Source organism: Channa argus, chromosome 18 (assembly GCF_033026475.1).
Source record: "Channa argus isolate prfri chromosome 18, Channa argus male v1.0, whole genome shotgun sequence".
NCBI classification, from domain to species: Eukaryota; Metazoa; Chordata; class Actinopteri; order Anabantiformes; family Channidae; genus Channa; species Channa argus.
This window is the reverse complement of record NC_090214.1, coordinates 7510751-7535655: the sequence shown is the minus strand read 5'-3', so window position 1 is coordinate 7535655 and position 24905 is coordinate 7510751. Positions and strand designations below refer to the sequence as shown.

General features: G+C 39.5%; 2 protein-coding genes across 12 annotated transcripts in view; one reads left to right on the top strand and one right to left on the bottom strand.

Moving 5' to 3' along the window:
* Positions 1 to 21515, bottom strand: part of LOC137103410 (probable E3 ubiquitin-protein ligase HERC1) — a 40968-nt gene extending 19453 nt beyond the window's left edge. For 6 of the 11 annotated variants that reach the window (XM_067483730.1, XM_067483731.1, XM_067483725.1 and 3 more), the window contains exons 1-39: positions 21368 to 21514; positions 17102 to 18104; positions 16208 to 16303; positions 15928 to 16107; positions 15161 to 15373; positions 14846 to 14944; positions 14638 to 14734; positions 14384 to 14527; positions 14063 to 14190; positions 13702 to 13846; positions 13391 to 13562; positions 13035 to 13169; positions 12693 to 12858; positions 12349 to 12474; positions 11699 to 11923; positions 11419 to 11571; positions 11129 to 11267; positions 10554 to 10757; positions 10193 to 10414; positions 9642 to 9815; positions 9055 to 9169; positions 8295 to 8412; positions 7783 to 7984; positions 7376 to 7667; positions 7228 to 7273; positions 7107 to 7152; positions 5586 to 5839; positions 5140 to 5337; positions 4866 to 4986; positions 4476 to 4713; positions 4209 to 4375; positions 3924 to 4076; positions 3726 to 3823; positions 3523 to 3618; positions 2227 to 2394; positions 1828 to 2067; positions 1657 to 1740; positions 1066 to 1291; positions 234 to 525 (exon numbers count right to left, since the gene is read on the bottom strand). In XM_067483730.1, coding sequence (XP_067339831.1) covers positions 234 to 525; positions 1066 to 1291; positions 1657 to 1740; positions 1828 to 2067; positions 2227 to 2394; positions 3523 to 3618; positions 3726 to 3823; positions 3924 to 4076; positions 4209 to 4375; positions 4476 to 4713; positions 4866 to 4986; positions 5140 to 5337; positions 5586 to 5839; positions 7107 to 7152; positions 7228 to 7273; positions 7376 to 7667; positions 7783 to 7984; positions 8295 to 8412; positions 9055 to 9169; positions 9642 to 9815; positions 10193 to 10414; positions 10554 to 10757; positions 11129 to 11267; positions 11419 to 11571; positions 11699 to 11923; positions 12349 to 12474; positions 12693 to 12858; positions 13035 to 13169; positions 13391 to 13562; positions 13702 to 13846; positions 14063 to 14190; positions 14384 to 14527; positions 14638 to 14734; positions 14846 to 14944; positions 15161 to 15373; positions 15928 to 16107; positions 16208 to 16303; positions 17102 to 18073 — 6944 coding nt within the window. In that variant the 5' untranslated portion in view covers positions 18074 to 18104; positions 21368 to 21514. Of the gene's footprint in view, positions 1 to 233; positions 526 to 1065; positions 1292 to 1656; positions 1741 to 1827; positions 2068 to 2226; positions 2395 to 3522; positions 3619 to 3725; positions 3824 to 3923; positions 4077 to 4208; positions 4376 to 4475; positions 4714 to 4865; positions 4987 to 5139; positions 5338 to 5585; positions 5840 to 7106; positions 7153 to 7227; positions 7274 to 7375; positions 7668 to 7782; positions 7985 to 8294; positions 8413 to 9054; positions 9170 to 9641; positions 9816 to 10192; positions 10415 to 10553; positions 10758 to 11128; positions 11268 to 11418; positions 11572 to 11698; positions 11924 to 12348; positions 12475 to 12692; positions 12859 to 13034; positions 13170 to 13390; positions 13563 to 13701; positions 13847 to 14062; positions 14191 to 14383; positions 14528 to 14637; positions 14735 to 14845; positions 14945 to 15160; positions 15374 to 15927; positions 16108 to 16207; positions 16304 to 17101; positions 18105 to 21367 lie in introns of all 11 variants that reach the window. The other 5 variants (XR_010911496.1, XR_010911497.1, XM_067483728.1 and 2 more) reach the window with 4 other exon arrangements.
* Positions 21516 to 22833: 1318 nt separating this feature from the next.
* On the top strand, positions 22834 to 24638 carry esm1 (endothelial cell-specific molecule 1). The gene is given in 4 exon segments (XM_067483734.1): positions 22834 to 22955; positions 22957 to 23314; positions 23778 to 23921; positions 24139 to 24638. Coding segments are annotated over 4 exon segments (672 nt in total). The 5' UTR covers positions 22834 to 22880; the 3' UTR covers positions 24234 to 24638.
* The last annotated feature ends 267 nt before the right edge of the window (positions 24639 to 24905 follow it).

Here is a 24905-nt window from a genome sequence, read left to right as displayed (position 1 = left end):
TCAGGGGGGAAATGATGAACTTAAATTAAAATGTTAGAAAAATTACAGAGGAGGAAAAGAAACACTAACAGAAAAGGATTATACAGTGTAATAAACATGCTGAAAGGACCAAGACAAGAAAAATATAATAATTGTTTAATGGAAGTTAATGAGAATCACCATCTCAGAAGCATGCACAAAGAATTTTTTAAATTTTGAGAGCAAGTGGGCATATGAGTATGTGTCTGTAATACCTGACAGAGAGGTCTGCCTCCTCCCACTGGAGCTTGGCAAGGGAGCTCCCTTCTTTCAGGACACCGAGCAGAAAAGCCCTGCGTCCACTGGACTTGTGCATGCAAAGGCCGCCAGCCCGCAGACCACTGTCCACTCCTCCAATCAGGGCCAGTACCGGCCACACCTCAGTGCAAAGAGCCGCTAGCTTAGCCTCCGACAAGGACCGGCGACGTGCCTGCGAGTCAGGGTCGATACCAGCCTCACCTCTAACTTTCTCATTCTCTTCTTTCTCCAAGTGTATGGGACTGAGGCCTGCAGCCGTGTGTAAAACAGTGAGAATCCACCAAAGACTAATAAACAATTCAAGATAAAAAGTATAGACGTATAAACTTCATGAGTTGCCTTTAATATTGATATTCCAATACTGGATGGTCTATGACAGTGCCAGAGCGTCAACCCACAGATCTACGAAATCAAATACAGTCTTAAGCTGGTTTCCTCCATCTGTTCTTTACACTCACTACTCATTCACTGGTCCACAACAGCCGGACTGTGATTAACAGGGAATTTTGTATGAAAGTATGTAATGCAAATAAACCAGGGAGGGTACTGCATTCAAACTACTATATTAACTATTACAGAAAGGTCTGTCAATACCTTAGGTACAGTAGTACTACACAAATATGTTCAGGCACACGCAAATAAATGCAAACCATTCAGAAACTAATGAGTGGCATTATGTCGCCCTTGCTCACTTCTAACAATAGCCAAAGTTTTCATCCTGGCAAAGTTGCCCTAAAGTGAGAATTTCACACACCACAAATAAGCAGACGAAACAGTCTAATCTGGTACCTTGATTGACACTTCCTGAATCATCCTCTTTCAATAGAGGACCAATGAGCTCCAGGTGGGAATGAATGTAATGGTTGATGCATGAGGCCCATTGGTCACACTGATGGAGCCTTCGCAGGAGCTGCACTGTTGACTCCAGAAGCACAGTGGTCTGAGGGCTGCAGAGAGGCTCCCCAGGCAGTAGATTACTGGGCATTCCTCGCATCTGGAGGTCATGCAGTGACACCTGCCAGCAACACAGAACAACAATTTTGTTGCGAAAAACAAAGTATTTTTAAAAGAATAAGGATTCATAAGAAATCAGGATTTTATTTTTAACTTACAAATAAACAGAAAACAATATTACTGTGGGGTTAGTTGGATGCATCTGTACATCTTTAACTTCCAGGCAATGTGACTATTTGGGCATCTTATGTGCAACTGTTGACTTTAGTAATCCTAAACTATTATATGGGCTGACGAATATCAGTAACCAAAATGTTTTTTCTTCTGGTGAGAAGACACAATTCCTCAAAAAGGATTCAAAGACTAGTGCCACTCGGACTCTGGTGTAGGTGTCTACTGTATTGTGTAGTACTGTACATCAAGTACCTTCTCTCCAGGGTTACTGCTGTAAAACAACACACAAGGATACAGCTCAGAGGCAACCACACCTTCAAATGCCAACTTTGGCTCCTAGGAGAAAAACACAAATTAAAAAGACTGAAATGCTACATAGGTCACTTAGAACAAAAAACCTCATGACTAAATATTTGGTCAGACCTTGTCATTCTTAGCAAATGATACAGTGTGGGCCTCCATGTCCAGAATGCAGGTGATGGTGTCACCCTGGGTAAAGGAGGGAAGCGTGCGGACTAGTTCCCCTCCGTGATACAGGTTGCCACTATATGCACGATAGAGCCACATGTCAGTGGTGGTATGGTGGTTGTGATCTCTGACTGGCCAGCGGGAGACTCCAATACATGTGCCTTCATTGCCTCTGTTCTCTTTCGTGATGTGGAACTAAGATTAGAAATTGGTTATATTTCATGTTATCGCATGTGTTTTCTCAGTACATTTAATTGTTTGAATTTGATCAATAAACAATATTGAACATTACTGATGAAATGCACAATTGTGATGTTTTTTTTTTTATGTACAAGAAGTTACAGTAGTCCTTACTTTCCATATGAAACAACCGGAGGTGATTGCAGTGGTTGTCAGGCCATAACCTTTGCCTCCTGAACCATGGGAGAGGATGTTTCCACTCTCCAAAGAACAACACATTAGTTTGTTTGGGTCAAAGGAAAAGTCTCCAATGGGAATACATTCATCAAAGCTGCCAGGATTCTGCAACACATGTGTTGAATAACACAACTTATGCACTGCATACCAGCAAGGTCCATCAATTGTATAGATAATTGCAAGTGCTTCATTGCTTAAAATTATAAATGGCCCCAAATGTAAATTTAAATCACAAAAAATTAAATAAAAATAAAGGGTGTTAAAAGATTTAAAATGTAAGCAAACATATTTTACTAACTCTAATTACTAATAATTACTAATTATCAGTGTTTAGCAAATCACAATTTCAAATAATTATATTATACTGCAGGGTTATATTTAGATTAATAAAACTAACATTTGTAATTGGAAACTGATTTCATATATTTTTTCCTTTTATGTTTCATCCTACCACCACTATGGTAGCCACAACCAGGCTTATCTGTTCTATTAAGTAGCACTGGTGTTTCGTGTTCATTACTGCCAGGAGTACATTAGAGGTCTTCCTAAACACAGCATTTTCTATTGATTTACTGCCTTTATAAACTATATTTCAACCAGTAATAAACTCAAGCATTTCATTTCTGAAAGTCTTATTAAGGTAATTGAAGGCTAAATATTGAAGAAAATAACTATTGACAGAATAGTGAATATAGTGACATGTATCCACTGTGAAATCCACTGTGTTTTAGACAGTGAAATTGCAAATAAATAAATAAAAAAATAAAAGTCAAACACCTTTATTCTATTGTTCTTTGATTAGAAATGAATTAAACATAATTTTTAAATACCTTATCAAAAGGGGATGCAAACGTTTGCAATGCTTTAATTTTTATTATTTTCTAAAAAAAAATTTAAATATCCTTTTTGAAAAGGAATAAACATTTGTACTAGCCTAGTGGTACCACTTCAAAACATTTACTCAAGTAAAATCACCATGATGATCTACATTTTACTTAAAGTAAAGTAAACCGTGTATTTTAAACAATAGTGTTATTATTTGCCGATGGGTTGTTAATCCATAGTAATACATTTATGATTTATTAGTTGATATCACTTGTATCATATTTATATGGTATTAATGTCGTGACTGATCTGTATATATTGATTTTATACGTAGCAATATAACAGTAAGAATCTATAGAATGGGTGCCTAACCTTACAAAGTAAACTACATTATTAAAGTAATATTACCCTAGTGTCTTTTTCCGATGTTTCCACATGGTTCCTCTCAGCTAGTGGTTCCTCCCACATATAAACAGACAAGAGCTCAAAGAGTTGTCTAACAATCTGCAAAAAAAAAAAAAAAACATAACTGTAAAATCTTGTTTGTATTCAATATATAAATGTCTTAACCGTTAGTAGAACATCTGAGGGCATCGCATGCTTCATTGTACCTGTTCAATTTGAACTGGCTCACAACAAGCAGGTAACAGTCTGTCTAAAACATGGAAGGCCAAAAGCTTAGTGCGAAGGTTCTGGAAGCATGGGGATCCTGAACAGAGAAAAAGGGAATGAAAATGAATACAAAAACTGCATGGTTCTACACTGTAAACAATATAAATGCCCTTATAAAGAATTTTGAAGAGTCTTACCTAAAGGGCACTTAGGCGAAATAATAGCCATGAGTGGATCAATCCATTTGATAAATGTAGAAAGTCTCTCCATTACTCTTAAAGACAGTACACGTCTCAGAAACACCAACAAATCTGCAAGTTGAGATTCAACCACTTTGCTGTTTTCCATTCCTAAGACATCAAAAACGGGAAAACTGTAGTGTAATTAAAATGTACTTGACAATGAACTGGTATATTCTTTAAATCACATTGCATTGACAGCACTTTTATTTCAGTAAAATGTATTAGCAAAACTTTACACACCAACTAGATTTGTGCTCTTGCCATTGGTGTCCAGATCTTTTCTCTCTGCTGTGCCGCTCTCAACCTTCTGCTTTTGGTGGAAAGTGTACAGGACATTTTGAAGTTGCTCACACATCACTTCCATAAGAGCATGGGATACATCGACAGGCAGCAAATCCTCACAGGAGCTGAGCACATGGGACATTTTGTTACGCGAATGTAAACAATTAAACTTTTTAAGGACTAAAAGCTAAAAGTAATATAGACTTTTTTACTGTTTAGTCTCACCTTGCAGCTACGGTCAATATCTGAAGCAGGCGGGCACAAGCTAGTCGAACAGCCCCACTCAGTAGCATGGATCCATTTGAGGCAGCAAACCAGCCTTGGCTGATAATAGCACATCTGTTGTTGGTCAGCATGGAAAGGATTTCCAGGATGCCAGATTTAATGACTAGCACCAGGTCCACTGGTTGATAGCAGAAATTCAGTGCAAACATAGTGGCTAGCAAAAGGTGCCGACAAGAACCTGGGTGCAACAGAGAAAAATTCAAAAGAAAGCTGCTGTGACAAAACTGCAGGGAAAAAAACAACTTGTGGCAACTAGCAAAGACAAAGGCAGTTCAGAGAAACGCTAACGTGATACAGTACAACGCCAGTGAAACACAAAGATGAACAAACCTGGATTTTCTCTTTCCAGCAGGACCCTCTGTCTGAGGACACACACCACTTGCTGGTAAAAGGTGTGGGCTGCAGATTGTAGCTCTCTTTGCGTATCAGTGGAAGCTGATCGCGTACCAGACTGAATTGAGGTCATGGAGAAAAAAAAAAAATTAAAATAATAACAGTGATTCTTTTCTCTCTGTCTGAATAAAATGTAGGTTTTTTTTCTATGAGTCTTTCCTAATCATTAAAACATGCATAAATATTGTGATAGCAGGGTCATTACATTTACCATGTAATGCTGCATCTCATAATTAGTTCCATAATGAGAGCCAATGATTTGTGTGCCCAAAGCAAAGCACCCAGAGAGGAACTGAAGCTGCACAGACTGCAGCAATGCAGGAAAGTGAGAGGGAACGGTAAACCCACTGCTCTTTTCCTCCATCTTGGTCAGGAAAGATGACATCTGACACAAGGCCTCTAGACGCATCTGATAAAGGAAATTGATGTAAATTCAGATAAAAAACATAAATACACTGTGTTCCAAATAACTATCAGGACTGTAGTTTGCAGGTTTTAAATACTTTCCACCTTCTGTATACTTGAGCCAATGGCTGATTACATCTGCCATGACATTTACAAGATGTTGAGCAAAATGAGCTACAAAGATCTAATCCCTCAGCAACATTCTTAAAGTATCTCCTGGTGATAATGTATAAAAAGCAAAATTTGAATTACCTCAGCCCTCTGTTGCTGCTGCAGTATAGCAAATGTAATTGCCTTTGGATCTGCCTGGCTACATGCCTGTTCAGCTGGCACCATTGATGAGGAGGAGGATGAGTGGATCAGGCTCCCACAGATAAAGTGGAATACCTGGTTAAGAATTGGCAAAGTGTTGTTGCCATAATGGGAAATACTAGTAGACGGGCTGATACATTGCCGCAGGCGATCCCAAGCGTCTTTCATGATGCCCAAAGAGCACAGAGGTAAGCCTGGAACATACAGTAGAGTGCAGTGGAATACAAGCGTATACTGTCTCAGTCTTTTCTCAAACCTTTTTTTTTTTTCCTCACCACCTCTTATAGTGTTAATCTTTAATTGTTAATATTTCTATAAAGTTACATATTAGTACAATCATGCATCTTCAAAGTTGTATTAACTCACAGAAAAACAATTAACCCAAAAGTTCATTCCATTAGCCAATTCTGTGGTTCTGACTTTTGGATCACTGCCTTTTTCCTGATTTAGTGTAAAAGGTGAAAGATGCAGGAATTCAAAGAGCTGTGTCCCCTACTTTCAGTCTTTATGCATTAGTTGCATGCTGTTACAAAGTATCATTCCCGAACAGTGCCAGAGCCATGTCTAGTACTGTGAGGACCATTCTTGCAGCGGCAAATATAAATGTTTAGGAGTCCACCACCACATCGAACAAGAATGGTGTACATGGCAGAGCTGCAAGGTAGAGGCCACTACTCTCCAAAAAAACATTACTGTCCATGTACAGTTTGTTCAAAAGCGAGGGTGCAGTATCAGAGAAGTCTTACAAGTATAAGTACAAGTACGCAAAAGGCAGAATTGAGCCCAATGGCCACTGCTGGTAATAAATGAGAACTTTTCAATGACCACTGCATTCTAGCATAAGACCCTTAGCCCATCTGTGAAATATCAAAATGTCAATATGACACACAATGTTGCTGCTGATGTTTTACTCTGGGGCCTCTGGACAAAGACCGTTTGCCATCATTGATGGAACTATGAATTCTGAATTGCATAATCAAATTCCACAGAGAAATGTCAAGATATCATCCAGAAACTGAAGTCCAACCACAGTGGACCATGGAGGAAGAGAATGTCCCTAAACACACAAATGGCTAGAAAATAATAAATAAATAATAAATAAATAAATAAATAAAATAAAAAGAAATTGTCTCTGCTTTCTGAGCTAAACGAGCTAATGAGGAATGAGCCCAAAACCCTCCAAGCCGATATGCAGGACTGATAATGCTAAAACAGTTACATTTCTCTATACAAAAATTTTACATTGAATATTTACTTTTTATTATTACACAATAATAACATGAGTGAAATTTCTCTGTCTAAGTCAACCACATTTTAGATCACATTCATGCAAAAGGGAGAAACTTCTTAAGGGTTCACAGACTTTCAAGCATCCCTGTATGTAGTAGACAGGTGGGAGCGTGTTTTTACAGGACTGTTACTGTAGGTATGTCTGTAGAGCAGTAAACCTGTTCCACTTACCCATTTTATTCCTGGCATAGCCGGTGGAGTTTTTGGAATGGTCAGACTAAATAAGGAAAACACAAAATATTAATAAACCTGTAGGTTTGGGGGAAAGGTATTGGTAAAGCACAAGGCATACCTGCTTTCTGCCATCAACACCCATCATAAAGGACTCTGCCGTTTTTCTGAAAGCAAGTTAAGACTGCTGGTAAAGAAACAGCTCAAAAGGAAACATCACAGTTCTGAGACAAACAAAATAAACACACACTGCCTGAAACAAACTCTACCTTTGTCCAGTGTTCATAGACTGACCATTCTCCCTTTCACTGGGTTCTGCCCAAGCAGGCCTGACCCCCAGCAGGAGAAAAAGACAGCGGGAAATCACCAGATGGCAGGCAGCAGGGAAAGAGAAGCTTTCCTCAGATTCCCCCTGATTCTCCCACTGCTCTTTAGGATCTGGCTCCCTCTCTGGGCTCTCCATGCTGCTGGGGAGGGTGGAAGTTCCAAATGACTCGTACACAGTCACGTTCTGTTGTACTTGCATGGCTTCCCGGGTGGCCATGAATGATTCTAGGACTTCTACAGAGACAGGAAAGACACTCAGAAATCTGGTCATCTGATTGTAGGCTTTACCATTTAGAACAAAGTCAATTTTTAATGTTTCTAGAGTAAAAGTAGAAAACACATTTTTAACCTGAGAGGTACATACGACTGTTGCCAAATGCATCATCCTCTGCAACCTCATCCTGATTGTGGTTGGCCGTGGTTGGTGGGGTCACCTGCACCTCCCGACTAGAGTGACCGCCTGACTGCTGCTCAGGATCCTTTCCCACATGCTCCACTGAGGTCCCTGGTTCTTGCCTGTGTGCATCAGGAATTTGTGGAGATTGAGCAGTCTGCAATTCAAGAAAGCAAAGAAACAGTCATTATATATTCTAAATATAAACATGTATATCTCCCCCACCCCCTTTTATTTTAATCACAATGTTTGCATCATTTTACAGTGAAAAATGAATGAGAAAAAAAAAAAAACTTCATGAAGCCTCAAACAGAACACAGAATTGTTTGAGTTTATGAGCTACAATAACTATGATCAAGCATATTTTTTTGGTACAAATATCAAGTTATGTGTTTTTGCTCTATATTTGTCTAATTTGTCAAATGCATTACATGTGACGTCAAGTGTAGTAATTTTGGTAATGGTACCTGTTTAGCAGAAGCCTGCACCTGTGACGTCCTTGGGAAGTTTTTATAGGCCAAAAGAGTGCTTCTGACTTTATAAACTGTTTCATAGACATCTAGCAGCTTCTCACATGGCTCATATCTGTCTCAAAATAAAGTGGTTAATTAGTATTGTTGTTCAGATCATTCTAAACCTTTAAAAGGACAAAACAGATGAGAAAACATTTTGGTGGCCCAAATTACACCAATCAGCCATAACTTTTGGACCACTGGCCTAATATTGACTTGGTCCACCTTATGCCACCAAAACAGTTCTGTACCATCAAGGCATGGACTTTACTAGACCTCTGAAGTTATTCAGTGGTAGGTAGCACCAAGCAGCAGATCCTTGAAGTCCTTTAATTTTTGAGGTGGGGCCTCCTTTGACTGACTTGTTTTTCCAGCACATCCCATAGATGCTCAATTGGGTTGAGATCTGGAGAATCTGGAGATACCACAAGAGCTGAGGTTTGGAGTTGATCTGACCCAGTTGTCCGGTCATCACAATTTGGCCCTTTCTCAAAGACACTGAAATCCTTATGCTGGCCCATGATTTCTGCCTCCATCACATCAACTTTAGGGACAACACGTTCAACACATTCACTTGTATCCTAATATATCCAACCAATATACCGGGATAATCAATGTTATTTACTTTCCCTGTCAGTGATCATAATGCTATGGCTCACTGGTGTAAGTACATAGGAAGAACAGCTTCAGTAACTGCTTCATTTATGTTACTGACCTGTCCTGCCAACAGGCCTCATTTTGAAGCCCAGTGTGTTTCAGCAAAGCAGCCAAACTGCAGCGACAGACAGTCTGCAGCAAACAGTTCCCTGAAGAGGTTCCACTTTCCCATTCTGCTCACACGGCAAAAAAATAAAAATAAAAATAATACATTGATTGATTGATTGCAAATAAAGTTAAAAAGAAAGAACTAGACCAAAACTTTGAAAAAAATATATATGATGTATTTTGAACAAATTGAATAATGCATAATTCAATTCAATTCAACTTTATTTATATAGCACCAATTCACAACAAAGTCATCTCAGGGCACTTTACAGAATAAAGTCAAGATTATAAAGATATATAAAGAGAACCCAACAATTCCCCCTGGAGCAAGCCATAGGCAACAGTGGAGAGGAAAAACTCCCTTTAACGGAAGAAACCTCCAGCAGAACCAGGCTCAGGGTGGACGGCCATCTGCCTCGACATAATATTCACAATTTCATTTTTCTACTATTATCAGCTTGAAATTTAAAATATTACAATTTTAAATATAAAGGCAGGCACTTAAATGCATGAACAGACTTATGCAAGCCGAAGTACCTTTGCTGTGAGCATACTCCTCCATTTGATGCCACAGGCCACCTGCGAGTCCTCTTGAGGATCCCAGTGCCAGCTCCAGTAAAGTCCTAGTTTCCTCATTCACATTCAGCTCTGCTATCCTGGCATCACTGCCGCTTAGTAGTACCACCTCAGTCAACCATGCCATGCAAGAGTCTACAAAACAGAACATCACATGAGGAATACATTTAAAAAGCTATTTATTTCCTCAGCTGCATTATAAATTAAAGTGTTCCTACAAGTATACGTATAACGCAAACTAGGTAACTTTGTTGGATATCATCCTCTAACCATAAACATTTCTCTTTATTCATTACTTGTTTCCAACATCCTCTTTAGCCATTAAAAACACATTTTTCATATTTTCATGTACTCTGTAGCTAAGAATTGAATTTATATTATATATGTATTCACACAGAATGTGGAGGCATTAGTGTAAAAGTAATGGAATGAAAGATGCATTCATTTGATATTTATTTACAAAAACATTAGCACATGTTAAAGTCTGGAGAGCATGCAGTGTGTTTTCCTACCCAGCTGTTCAAAGTCCATCTCAAGGCCATTCCTGAGGAGGACATTTGATAGCCAGAACTCTGATGTTTTCTCTTGGACTGAGAGTGGTGGGCCTTGCAGCATACCACCAAGGCAACGGCCGACTGCCAACGCTACTGACCGCTCCAGGTCCAAAAGCCAAACCCACTTGCACTCCTCCTCCTGTTGCTGTTGTCCAACACATTCACTTTCCTCACTTTGACCTGTAAAGAAGACCAAGTCTAAAAAATACAATCCATAAATAAAAAAACCTTACCTGTTCTAAAAACAAAAACAACAATTAAAAAAAAAAAAAACAAACAGACAAATCTGTGGCTTTAACAGGTTGGTCTTACCACTGACCTAAACATGTTTTTTGAGCTTCCACTCCTAGTTCCTGTTCTTCCAGGAAGCCTATCTCTGGCAGCAACCTGCTGAAATCATTGAGGTGCTCCAACAAGGACAGTAAATGGCTCAGAAGTGGTTGAACTGTGTTCAGGGGCAGCAGCAGCAAGGAGTAGATTACCTGGCACAGCAGGCTGCCAGCCACTGAGTTGTACAACACCACTGGGAAAAGGGGTGAAAGGAGAGAGGGGGGGTTAGAGTAAGTGCTTGTCATCAGATCAACTGATGCCTCAGTGCTGACTGAGCCAACTGTACATTCCACTAGAATTTAGGGACATGGTATTTTCATAAATGATAAAATACAAATGATAGATCCATCTTTGGTAAACCCAACCCATACAGTTTATACACAGACATTTGCAAAATAAACTGTCCTTCTATTGGTTTTTATGGGGCAGTAGATTTAAAGATCTTTTCTTAAAAAAAAGATAATCTAGGTTTTTTTAAACACACATACTTGTTTTCACATAAACAAATATGTAGGACACTAGAGAAACCAGGCTAACACAGTTGTTAAGAGCCATTATTCTTACTGTGCAGTTTTTTGATCATTTGTTTATCCAGACAATTTCTTCCTTCCTTCAGCAGTTTGGTGGATCTCTTTAGTGTCTCAGTGGCACAAGGAAGCAGCAGGTACAAATGCTCCTGGAGCAACGTTACACTGCTGTCATCCTACAGAAAAGAGTGTGAACATAAATAAAACGATAAATGATATGGAATCATTTAAAAAGATGTATTCTTTAATAGAATTTAAAATAAATATGAAACTACAGGGCTAAGGGTAAAACAAGTTTAAACTTGTGTCATTTTTATTGTGGTGTACCTCAGTGCTAGAATGGATGTAGCAATGGGCAAGCAGGTGTTTGTGAAGTCCAAATAGCAGCTGGTGGACGTGACAAGGAGCATCAGTTTGTCCCTGGCCATCACTGGAGAGTTGCTTGTCACTGTTTTTTTCCAATTCCCCAAATGCCCGCTCCTGCAAATGGATGACAAGGAACGTTTGACTAAAAACAATGTACCTAAAACTGTAAGAAGAAAATCTGAGACAGCACACACAAAATAATGTAGTCTCACACAAAAACATAAGATTCTCTCTCCCATACCGTATAAAAGCCTATGCTGAGGAGCAGGGTTCTGAGCAGGACTTCTGCTAGGTGCAGAGGGTCATAGACCTCAACAGAGATGGATGAAGAGGGTTGCTGGACTGACATAGCGGGTGTCAGAGGGGCTCCCATTGCCGTCACCTCCCCAAAATTGCTGTAACCTAGTAGAGAAGCTACATGGCTCTGGTCCTGAAGGCTTCCGAGGACCATGTCTAACTGCAGACGCTTTGAAAAAAGGAAAAAGAAGAGAGAACTGCCTAGAATTTGATCATTTAAATTTGAGGTTACTAAAAATATCTCTGCAGTGAAGAAATAACATTTTTCAACAACACATTTTAGCAATATTCAAAGAGCCTTCGCATATTGCCTAGCAACACTCACAAGTTGGCACACTGATTTTTACAATCACATAGTTTGCTAGCTCTCTCCACTACCTGGATTTAAATCATAGTTAAAACGAGAGAAGCCAAGCAGCCATAACAATAAATATGTCCTTTATTTTGATGCTTAAATGGTTGAGTTGTGTCCTGCATTCACACTGATATCTTCCATAGGGAGCACAGTCAACTACTACGTAATCAGATTAAAACGCACATACTGAACAGCACATGACAGGCAATTTGTAGAATGCCAGAAGGGGCTCTATATACCTGTCCTTTAGAGAGGATGTTCAAGCTCTGTGGGCCCTGAGGGAGAAGGGAGAGGAGCAGTTCTGTTCTTTCTCTCAGTGGAGGCAGCAGCAGAGATGCACCAATAGACAGTGTGTTCAGAACTGCCTGAGGAGGGACAAAAATGTCAGAGCATTGGTATCATGCAGAGACATCAAGGATTCATATTTGGTGTTAATAATAAATAAAGCTAAACCCTTACTTTTATTGAGACACAATACATTTTAATCAAGTTGATTCTTAAACAAAAAGCCAGCACCTTATCATATATTGATATACTGCAGGGACATTATGAAAGTATTATAGGGACATATGATTGGATTTACCTGTTGTATGGAATCTGGCATGTTGGTGTCGATAAGCCTAAAGAGAAGGTTCCGAAGGGGCCTGCCCTGAGCACCTAAAACCATGGCACCAGTCCCCCCAGCATGGGCCAGGGAAAGGTGGACAGACAGCAGCTTCATGCACAGCAAAAGAAATTGATGGTGGTCTCTGAGAAACAAATACCAAGAGCATCAGGAGTGTGAATAACTGGGAGGAAGTGGATAGGGCTAAAATCAAACTTTCATATGGCAAATAAAGTATCAAACACAAATGACAAATAATTAAATACAACCTTGTTGCAAGTGTGTATGTGATTGTAATTATAAGGTAATGTCATACAGTACCTTTTAGATAAGAATGGAGCAGGGGGTGTGTCATTTCTAATGCCATCACAGTAACTTTCTAGGAACTTGCGTAGGTAGGTGAATGTACTCTCTTCCAAGTCAACACAAAAAGGTCTGTGCCATGCCACCAGTTGCCTGGAAAAGAAAGAAGAAAATATATTACAGACAACGCTTAATACAGTGATGCAATTTGGATTTCTTTGATGAGATTACTGCCATTAATATTGTAAAAGGTATAAAATATACCTTCGATAATGCCAAGAAAACACAACATTTATAAAAACGCACATTAAAAGGCTTAAAATTGACTGAAAAAAGAGGCACTTAAATTTGTTTGAAATGAGATGGGGCCTTACCTGTCAGTTGGAACCGCAGTCCAAGCAAGGCTGTGAGAAGTCCCAGCAGTGATTTGCTGGATGGAGACGCCCTCCAGACCTAGCACTTTCTTTGGTTTGGTTATAGGTGTAGAAGTGTGGCCTTGCCCACACTGGCCCATTGTGTTGTTCCCCCAGGCATACACTTCATTCTCTGATGAACAGGGGCAGCGTTCAGTATATTGCAGACAGAGCACATTCACAATAAAAAAAAACAAAAAAAAAAACACATTCAGTTCTTTCACTAAATTAATCAAATACTTCCAAAAGCTTAATTGTGATCTGTTTCATACCGTGGGAAAGAGCCAGACAGTGACTGTCTCCACATGAGATATCAATGATCTTGGTTATACTCAGGTCATCTATGAACCTGGGTCTCAGAGAAGTTGTCTCAGAAGAGCCACATCCTAAACATGAGCCACATCCCCACGCAAACACCTGGACAAACAACCAACCAAATAAATTAAAATAAATGAATTTTTCACATAATATTGATTACTATTTGGTTGCTCAATTAAGGATGTAATCAAATGCAATCAGAATACAGGGAAAACAAATTATAATTTTATGATCAAGAAAAAAAAGGAAAACCCTTTATTTAGTCCTAGCTTTTCTAACATTAAAAAAATAAACAAGTCTACTGCCATATCTCACCTGTCCTGCAGAGGTAAGGGCAAGAGATGACTGGCTGCCAGCACACACTTTCCTGATGAGGAACCCATGCAGGGCCTCTATAACCTTGGGGCGATACACACGATTGGTGTCCCCATGGCCAAGTTTACCTGCAAAGACGATTCACACACAATTACCAACCATAAGTTCACACTACTCAAGATATTTCTGTTATGACAGACACCGAAATAAAACAGAGTGCGTAATCTTCACGAATAAGATGTGACATTTTTGCTCAAGCTAATTACAGTATTTTGTATAGTTTCCAATCAGTGAATAATGCTATATCAGCTTTCAACATACCATTGTCTCCTCCTCCAAAGGACCAGACAGTGCGTCCATCTTGTGCCACGGCAATGGTGTGGGAGCTGCCACAGGACACCTGACCTACACCACTGATGTCTTTCACCAGTGTGGGTATGTTTCGACTCTGACTGTCACTGTGACCTGGCCAAGGAGAGCGACATCATAACTAACATACCAGAAGATGGTATTTCATTTTGAAATTTTTGAGTAACTAAAATAAAAGTAAAAATAAATAAATAAATAACATGTACCAAGTCGGCCAAAGTCCCCTTCCCCCCATGTATAAAGCTCTCCATCATTAGTCACAGCAGCACTGTGTCTGTACCCAGCAGACACACAAACAACAACCTAAAAGAGACATGGTCAAATGTAAACATCAAATAAGCATCGTGGCTTTTTTAAAATATATTAACATCCATTTTTGTTACAAGCTTAACATTCATTTTTCTGCCTGCTTACTTTTCCTGAAAGGGGCCCTTGTATGATTTTAGGGTATTTCTGTGTAGCATTGTTGCCATGGCCCAGCTTCCCATACTCTCCATCACCCCAACTGAACACCTAAGAGAAACATTCAAGAACCTTCATAATAAAGAAATAATCTTATCCATCCAAATCTCACCAATGTATGAAGAAAGTATAGATATAATATATTTTTTCTGTAAACTCCTTAAAGTCCATAATAAGTACTGTGCAAACAAAACAATGTTGCAGTCAAAAGAGTTTTAAAATTTGTACCAGAAAGTCTGCAGTAAATCTAGTACCAGTGGTTTTTACCTCTCCCTCTACAGTGATGGCCAGAGTGTGACCATCAGAGCCCTTAGATGATGACACTTTTTTCATGTTTCTATGTGGCTCCAGGACAAGTTTCTTGGGCATGGACTGATTATTGGAGTCTCCCAGGCCCAGACGACCATAGCTGCCTTTTCCACATGCTTTAACCGAACCATCTGCAGATACTGAGAAAGTACAATACTGACCCGCTTCAATCTAAAAGAAAGGATAAAAGAAGTAAAAAATTAAGTAAAAAATAAAAGTATTTAAAGGATGAGATTTACATCTGCAGAATTACATTTTATAAAATGCATATTTAAACAAAAACAGGCTCTAAAGCTTCTGGCACATGAACACCGACAGACATCAATACAACATTTTGGTAGAAGTGATCAATGTTACTAAAAACTGTGGTAATAAGACTCCATTCAATATACATGTCTGGTTATAAAATTACTATCTGATGCTGGAATGTCATACTGTATGAGATTGCTTTTGATGAAAAAACTAAACAGTTTTTAGATGGATATGTACAAGTTTTTGCTTAAAAATACATATGTGGATAAATTAAATAAATTAAAGAATTGTATTTTTCTATACATTCTATATATAAATACATATTTTAAGATATTAACTTAATATGAGTAATAATTAAGAATACTTTATAGGTTGATAGGTTTATAAAAATAAGTAAATCTGTAAAATCTGAGTATTTTAACACCTGTGGTTAGTATTTGTTCTACATGACCTCTCTACATGGGCAGTCATACCATCTGAGCATCACTGAAGCCCTGTGTCAGTTTGGGCAGAAGGATTTTCTCTAGGGTTCCTTCTGCCAGTTGATGGCTGCTGTTGCTGCCCCACACATACACCAGGACTGTGTCACTCTCCGTTCCAGTAGCAGCTACATCGGTGCTGGAGCACAGGCAGTAGGATGCTAGGTTACAAATCTGTGAAAGGGGAGGAAGGGGAGATTATTTCAATTACTTAGTTGGAAGTAAAGCAGTTCTTAATGATCATTGCACATTATGTAAATAAATTATCTGTTACCTCTTCAATGAGGCAGAGAGCTGCCTGAGAGAGTCGACAAAGTCCATCTGCATCCTTCTTCAGCGCCTGAGTATTGACAGAGTCTCCACGGAAACCCTGGAAAAAAAATATGCTTCTGATTACATAGTATTTTATTATAACTAAGAAAAAAACAGCTTTTTTCGTACATGTGTAGAGTTGCTATTTTGGGTATCTATTATTTATAAACCACATCAGAACAACAAAAGTCCTCCTTCTCTTAGCGGCATGTCTGTATGATCAGTCAAGACGTCAAGAAAAACAAAGCAGCACCAACATACAGTAGCTCTTTGTGGAGAAACTAGTAAGTTTTGAGAGCAGCGGGTTACTTTCCCTTTTCTGTTTCAAAAGAAACCAACACACATAAGATTAAAATGCATGTCATCCCTTAAAGGATATTTTAGCCTACACGGGATAAATGATACATGCCAAATCACTGATTTTAATCTGAAAATCTGACTGTCATTTGTTACAAAATAATGCAAAGCCGATTAGCCTGCTAAGGATGACTCAATATCCATATCTACTAAGGCAGGAAGACTGACTCAATCGTAATCTTTATCTGCACACTAATGCATCGCTCCAAGAGTCAAATGAGATAAGTGAAAGAACAGTCTGCAGCAGGGATGGGTGGTAGTGAAGAGACATTTTCCCTCTTGACAAGCAATTAGGCTCCTTTATCAGTATGTATTCAAACATACAGTGAGAACTATTGCCACTGGAAATACATTTATGCCAAATTCAGTTTTAGAAATACTTCAAAAGACACAGGAACCAGTGGTGTTAATATTAAAGTTAATGGAACATCCTGCATAGTAAAAGGAAGATTGTGCCAAATCAAAATAAACATCAAAATTTGAAAAATATGTAACATACCGAATATTGCCTCATTTGCACAAGTGTTTGATGGATGACATCGAAGCCTACACCAGCGGATTGCTGGAAGCTTAGTGAGGAGAAGGAAGACAGTGTAGATGTGCAGGGGGATATGGAAGCAGCCAAAGCTACCTCCACCCACTCCAGCAGAAACTTCAGAGAGCCTCTCTGCATGGCCAGGCCAAGCAGCAGCTCCAGTGCAAGCCTTCGACCAGTGGGGTCTGCACCACCAATCCCACTGCTTACTGATGTCTTCTTTAAAAAGTCAGCGACCTGCGCTAGGCAGTCCAGTCCGACCGATGGGATCTTATTCTCATTGGCCAGAGAGAGAGGTGGTAGCGAAGCCAGCACCGAGGATGCTGTGGCAAGCACATCATTGCAAAGCACAGACTCGGGATGCACAGACGCTGCGTATCTCCAGTTCTGCTGAAGTAACGAAAAGAGCAAACTTAAACCTGTTCTCACACCCATCTCTATCAGAACATCTGTACCCGACTTGACTTTGGATGCACCTCCTGGAGGGCAAGGCTCTGAGGCCAGCTCAAGTTGCCCACATTCAGTCCCACTGTCTGTGGACTGGGAGGGCAGATGCACGCGGAATTTGTCATGGTATTTGCTATGAAGCGCGTAGTAGATCCTTTGGAGAACTACCAGCCTGTAATGGAGGCTCAAGGTGTAGGAGGTCTGCGTCAGCATGCGGTGTGCCAGCCATCGTTGGCTCTGAAGGAGGGATGAAAGGTACTCTTCCTTCTCAGCTGAGGCATTGGCCTCACACTCAAAGTCTGGCAGGCGTGGGCCCATAAGTTCTTGAACAGGCTGGGCCAAAGTCACCACCTCCTTGTTGTGAAGGAGCTTACTGTATAGGACAGCAGCTCCATCCCTCCTGGCTGTCTGTACACTGTCTTCTGCTGCCCAGGAACTATTGAAATGCTCCTGCCATTTCAGCAACACGTGGGTCTGACAAGGCACCATGTCTGAGCATTATCTATACCCTGATGCAGACCTGAAAAAAAAAAAAAAAAAGACGGAGATATGATTAGAAGACATAATCCACACATCACTGCCTCACACTAAATTAAAATAGTAAAATGTTACTTTTATCTCTCAAACATTTCCAGCTACATTTCATGCATTAACACATTTTTCTGTCATTTAATGTAAATACGTTGTGAAGGTGTCAGGTTGTCCCTTAATACTAGCACTTTTTTAAGATGCAGTACATCCAGGCCATAGGCCCGATGGGTTTCACTGAAATAGGTCAACTCTCCCTGTAACACACCTACACTAATCAGGTGACTTTTTTCTCACAAGCTGCTATGCTACACAATTTACGAGGATGCATTCTTTTTTCATTTTCTGTTTCATATACTGCTCTATCAGTGGCTGGTGTCATCATCTACACGTTGGCCACTTGTAGAGAGGCATTAAATTGATCGAACTGAATGCACCATTGCACGCCCAATACCCTTTCCATTGGAAGTGCATTTTGATCCAGATATAGGTCCATTATTTTTATCACCCTCTCCTCTTTTGGAATGCCTGCTAACACCATTTGATTGTTGCTGATTCATTTATTTAAACCTGAAGCCACCAATCTGACAGTTTTCAAACTGTGGTAGAGACCCAGCCTTTTCAACAGTCTCAACTGATTTTAGCCAGTCATCTACATAACAATTTCGCAGCACCATATTTAGTGTGCAGGCATCAAACAGATGTGTGTTGTCTTCTGCACATCACCTGAGAGCCTAGCTAGCACAACTGAAGTGGCTCAAAACAGATGCACCTCCATCCTCTATTCTGCCATCAGCTGACTACTGTCACCATCTGGCCACCACAAGAATCTGAGTAGGTCAGTGTCGTCTGACGGGACCTTTACTTGGTGGAACACAGCTTCCACATCTGCAACGGGCTCATGATCAAACCTAGTCAGAACATCAAATTGTACTAGGAAGATTTGGTCCCTGAAGGAGCTGCTCATTTAATGAGGTTCTGAGATAAGACGCACCACAGTCAAACACCACACGAAGCTCATGCTTTTTTAGGGTGATACACTCCATGATGAGGAATGTACAAACCTTTCAATCACTGTGGCCAAGGTCCTTATCTGGAACCTTCACTGCATATCCCTTGGTGATTTTAAACAATTAACATTTCAGCCTAGTGCTGCTGCTGAGTGAAAGGTTGCTTTCTTGGAGATTCTAACTACTCAGAGAAGGTTAAACCATGTGTGTTGCATGCAAACAGGAGAGACAATCTTGTGCATGTCTTTAAATCGCCACTTGCTTTGACACAGCATCAGTATTTACTGTGCTGGGCGGATTGATTTCTAGTTACATGCTAAAGCTAGCATGATACCCAAAAACTGAACATTGCAGTTTTAATCATACTTTACGCAGGTTTATCACCTGACAATATTTTAAACAACGTTCACCCTAGCATTTCCAAACTGTTTACAAGAGCAGATTTGGCAATCAGCAGGCTAAAAATAGAAATATGTATTTTTAATTTATATAAACCATAATAAAAACTGTGCCTTCATTGCAAATGAATGTCTACTACGTACTATAATAACTCCGAGACATGTTTTCCTTCACGTCAAGCAACTGAATAAGAATTTTAACAACTAACCAATCAAAATTAGCTGTTAAGATAAAGAAAATAAATCTCCATACTCCTAAGTCAGGGAATGAGACTCATGCTACAAATACAACTTGAGAAAGCATAAAAGTGCTGGTTACATTTAGCTAAACGTGAGAGCATGCTAGTGACCTTAGCCCACATTTAAAGAGCCTCATCTCTCCTACCCTGAATGAGGCCTGTGGGGCTATATGGTTTCCATTTAGGCCAAAAATAACAGCAAGCATTGATATAGCAATGTGCTCTTCAGTCAGACAACCATGAGCAAGCAACCACCAGTTATGCTGGGTGCAACCATCACTGATTTAGATAAATATTTAATTATTCTGTTCGTCCCGCTGGCTAAATCCCATTCTTTAAAATTAAACTGGAAAAAAAAAAAAGACATGCAAGAAACATTTTTTACTCATATATCAACTACAAATTCAGCCAATTATCCCAACAACATCTCACTCAGCAAAAAAAAAAAAAAAAAAAAAGTGAAGGTGGGCTCGTATAGAAAATTAATAGCATTAAAAAACATCTAATATCTGACTTTGAAAGCAACCAGAATCAGGTATGATCAGATAAAAGTGAATGTCAGTGGTATAAAGTGGTAAGTGAAATTTTACACAAAGCATCTAAATGTTAGGTATTCTAGAGTGCATTGGACTTATCGATTAATCACTTAGCCTGTGATTAATAGCCCAGAAAATGTAAAAAAAAAAAAAAGAGTGAACAGAATTGAACAGAACCAAGGTGACTTTGGCAAAGTATTACATTCCTGGAGGATACAGTGGTTGGCTTTAAGTTAGACCTTAATCTGGACCCCTCTATCCTCCATACAGTCAGGTGATTCTAGCACCTGGTGCACAGCTGGCATCTCATTAGCTATTTATGGGAGACCCGAGACAGGACGTACAGTTTTATTTCAAATTCATCCAGAATAAGCTAAAGAAAGCTACTGGGCCAATGACGTTAGGGCTGCTGTTGCCAGGACAACCCTGACCACAATAAGCCTTCAGACAATAAATGACTGTCAATCATAAAGCCTGCTAATCTAAGCAGTATCAGGCCAGAGGCTACGAGTTATTTTATTTATTCATCACAATAAGAGCTACGGAATGTCTGACAGCAACTTCCATTATATTAATCTGCTGGGACAGATCCACAGTTATAGTTTAGTCGCATTGTGAGGAGCATTGAGTTGTGTACTGGTGCTAATGACGTTAGCAGACAGGACCGTTTAATTAATTTATCATTAAAGACATCCAGCCCCGCCTTGATACTGGCTTTTTACTTTAAAGCGTGCGTCAACATCTTATCACCGTAAGGTCATTGTTGCTTATTGTCACAGTATAAATAACCGCTACGCCGACATAAGCAACGGAATGAAAACGCTGTCTCCGCCGTGTCATTCGCTAACACCGGTAATAACATTCTGCATCCGCGGGAACAGCTGAGCTAACGCTATCAACGCTGTCTGCAGTGCAGTTGCTAGTCTGGTCCGTGACTGTCAAAGCCGACCAAGCCCCTCCGCTCCGCTTGCTGCTTGACAGCTCTCAGCGCAACATCCCGGGCCCCGGTGATGTCGTATCAATGCGTTAGTGTTGTTATTTTAAAATAAATAGACCGAAATACATACGTTACCTTGACAGCGAACCTCCGCTGATAAATACTTTGCTTTACCTGTCCTGTCCCAGGGAGGTCTCCCTTGGACGCGCATATCATATCAACCCTCTCCTCGGTCCCCTCCTTCGTCTGGTTGAGTTTAAAACGATGATGCCTACTACCTCCCCCTTGTGTTTGGGAGTGAATACTTCTTCTTCTTCTTCTTCTTCTTCTTCTTCTTCTTCTTCTTCTTCTTCTTCTTCTTCTAATTCTAATTCTAATTCTAATTCTTCTTCTTCTAATTCTTCTTCTTCTGAGATTAAATGAATCGTGCATGCACTAAGCAGCCGCTGGTACCCTAACCATTAAGAGATAGAAAGAAATGCATACACACAAAGTGTTAAAATAACATACAAAAATGTTTTTGCAATGTTGTAATGCAAATTGTGAGTTCTGGACACCAACATTTTGCAAAGGTTCAGGAAAACATCTTATCACTTTGTTTGGGTTAAAATAATCTAGAATAAATGTCACAAAATGTGTGTAGCTCTCGGCCATTTTCATTTTGTCGCTCAAGTAGCTCTCAGGGAAAAAGGAAGACCCCTGCTCTTTGATGCCCTCTCCTTGCTTTCTAACTGTTTTTTATCCCTTTATAAAAGTAAAATAACAGAAAGAAAATGTGTACGTTAAGAGTAAATTTAACAGTAAAAATTAAGCTAAAACAAATAATATGCTGTACAGCGCACCTTGGTTTGTATTAATGTAAATATTGACAGCCATAGGCAGACTAAGTAGCCTGACTTTACCGACATGTACATAATGTTCTCTGCCTCTCTGGAGAAAGTTTTATTCAGTCAAATCATAACCTTGATGATGTTGCATTATGGGAAATAGAAGTTTAAATTAGGTATCCGACTTTTATGAAATTGCAATAGACGTGACAAATTGCAAGATGTAAAAACTTTTTAGACTCTTTGATTGATGCTCAAATTGCATTACGCAGCATAACTACACATCGGACTAAACACCTTAAACAGCCCAGTTTAACTGCTATTCCTCACTCTACATTTGTTTTGTCAGTTCCTTCTTCCTCCCATTACACTATAAACATATACATTCTTTTAACTTTAAGAAATCTTAATTAATTAATAGACAATATTAATTCAAACAAAATGCCTTACACATTTTATGTTGAGTTTAATGATTACCCATGTATTGTGTAAAAATTGATGTCAATATAATTTCCTATCCTTGGATAAACATCCTTAGATTAAACTGAATTCTTCAAAGCAGAGCCAGTCACGACAAACCTGATGCAATTTGTTTGGGGGGTTCCGTTGCCCACTCACAAAAACAAACCAAAGATAACTTATGACATCACGCACACCATTTCAATTCCTGGATGGCGGTCCAGAGTTAATCCCACTTCCAAGCCGGATTTCTAAAAAGGGGGTTGACTGGCAAAAAGAACGACAACACCGGAATGAGGAAATTGACGAGGGCAAGCCATGTGCAAAACAAAGTTGTTCATTGCTGATAACCATACAACCTGATGAGCCGTAGGTCACTCCACTCAGATCTCAGAGAGGTGATCCGCTTTTCTGCCTCTTCCCGAAGAAGCACTTATCCAGCAGACAGCAGCCTTACCCAAGCTCTCCGGACTCCTCCTGCATCCAGTGATGTCTTTTCTCCTTATCACAGTGTTGTCTTCACTTCTAGTGCAAGATGCTGAGGCGTGGGGCGCCAACGTCAAGTATGCGGTGAACTGCCCCGACAGATGCAACCCGGAGCGGTGTGGTGGGACACAGCGGTGCTCACGGACGGTCCTGGATGACTGCGGCTGTTGCCAGGTCTGTGCCGCCGGCAGAGGGGAGCACTGTTACCGCACAGTGTCGGGGATGCACGGGGTGAAGTGCGGACCTGGATTATTCTGCGAGTTTTACAAAGATGAAGACGACTATGGAGACGAGTATGGAATTTGCAAAGGTATTCTCACATTATATGCCGTTTTGCAAATCTTGCTATTTTTGCATGATGCATTTTGAACATAATGATGCTCTGCTGCACCAAATCCAGTATCCCTTTATTTTATTATAGTCATTTAGGAAATAATTTAGGGGTTATCATATCAACATCGTCATAACCGGTGGTTATAGAGTTAGGACCCGTGACTCCTTGCTGTGAACATAAATAGTTATTTACCTTGGTTGTGTGTTGTCTTTCTATCAAGTGAGGCTTTGAGTTAGACAATGAAACATCTGTGTTGCAGCAATATCCACTTGCAGTTTTATGAATATCCTGCCTTTCTCTTGAACACTGATTTTCATTAATATTGACTGTAAGATGAGTCTAAGACACTAGGAATTAGGGTCCATGTCAGATCCATTCAGATATTTACCTTAATTAATCTTTTTTACAGATTGTTAAATGTTGCTTTATTTCTTTACAGACTGTCTTTATGGAACCTATGGGGTTGAGTGTCGCAAGACATGCAACTGCAAAGGAGGCATTTGTGACAGGGAGACAGGGGCTTGTCTCACCCTCAAATTCTTTGCCAAAATTGCCAGCAAGCTCAGGACTGAGCCTCAAACAGGTAAAAGAAACTGTGTGTGTGTGTTTGTGTTTAAATAAAGATTGCTCTTACTTCTTTTTTAAAAGTGTCTGCATCATTCTTAAATTCTGAATGCGCAAGTAACAGTCAAGTAGTCATGAACTAAATGAATTTCTGAAAAATACATGTTGTTTGTGAATTTTGCACTGTTGTGTGAATTGGAAGTTTAATGCATTGTTTGACTTGTATATCAATCAAGGAGGAGATGTGGGCTCAGGGGAAGTCAACACCGTCCAGACCACAGATCAACAAACAGACAGATCTACTGCTCCAAAGCGGCTCAACCCCCGCTGACAAGGGCTGGCAAGGCTGAATTAATTCAGTGTAAATGTAGCATTATAACTTATAAATGAAGCAAAGATATATTTTATTATGTTAAAAAATACTGACTTTTTTACAGCATTTGGACATTTCATTTGGACTTTATTTGACACATTTATATTTTCTAATGAAATATGCAGCCTATGTTATTATCTTCAGTTTCTCTTTTTTTGTATATTTTCCCATTAATTTTAGTGTATACACGACTCTCGCATTACGGTGCCTATTTTTGACGAAATTTCAGTAAATGTCAAAACAGTCCACTGAACATTTTGAAGTTGTCTTTAATGATTTGTACTGTGTAGATGTAAAAAAACATAAGGAAAATGTCATGTATATGACACAATGATCCTGCAATTAAACCAAAGTCATCTCTCACTGTTGGTATTTTGTTTTCAGTTATGTATCAATTGCCACAGCATCATAAAAAATCCAGGCAATAGTCATCAGTGTCCCTTTTGATATATTTATAATGTGACTTTGACATCTCTGTAGCTGAACAACTGATTCAAATAAAAGCTACATGAAAAACAATAACTTTTAAGGCAATGATCAAATTACCAGTTATGGTAGATGCACATTACTGTAGGTAAATGGAAAGTGTAAAGGAAACTAAAATAGAAAGGAGTCGGGTTTTCTTACATG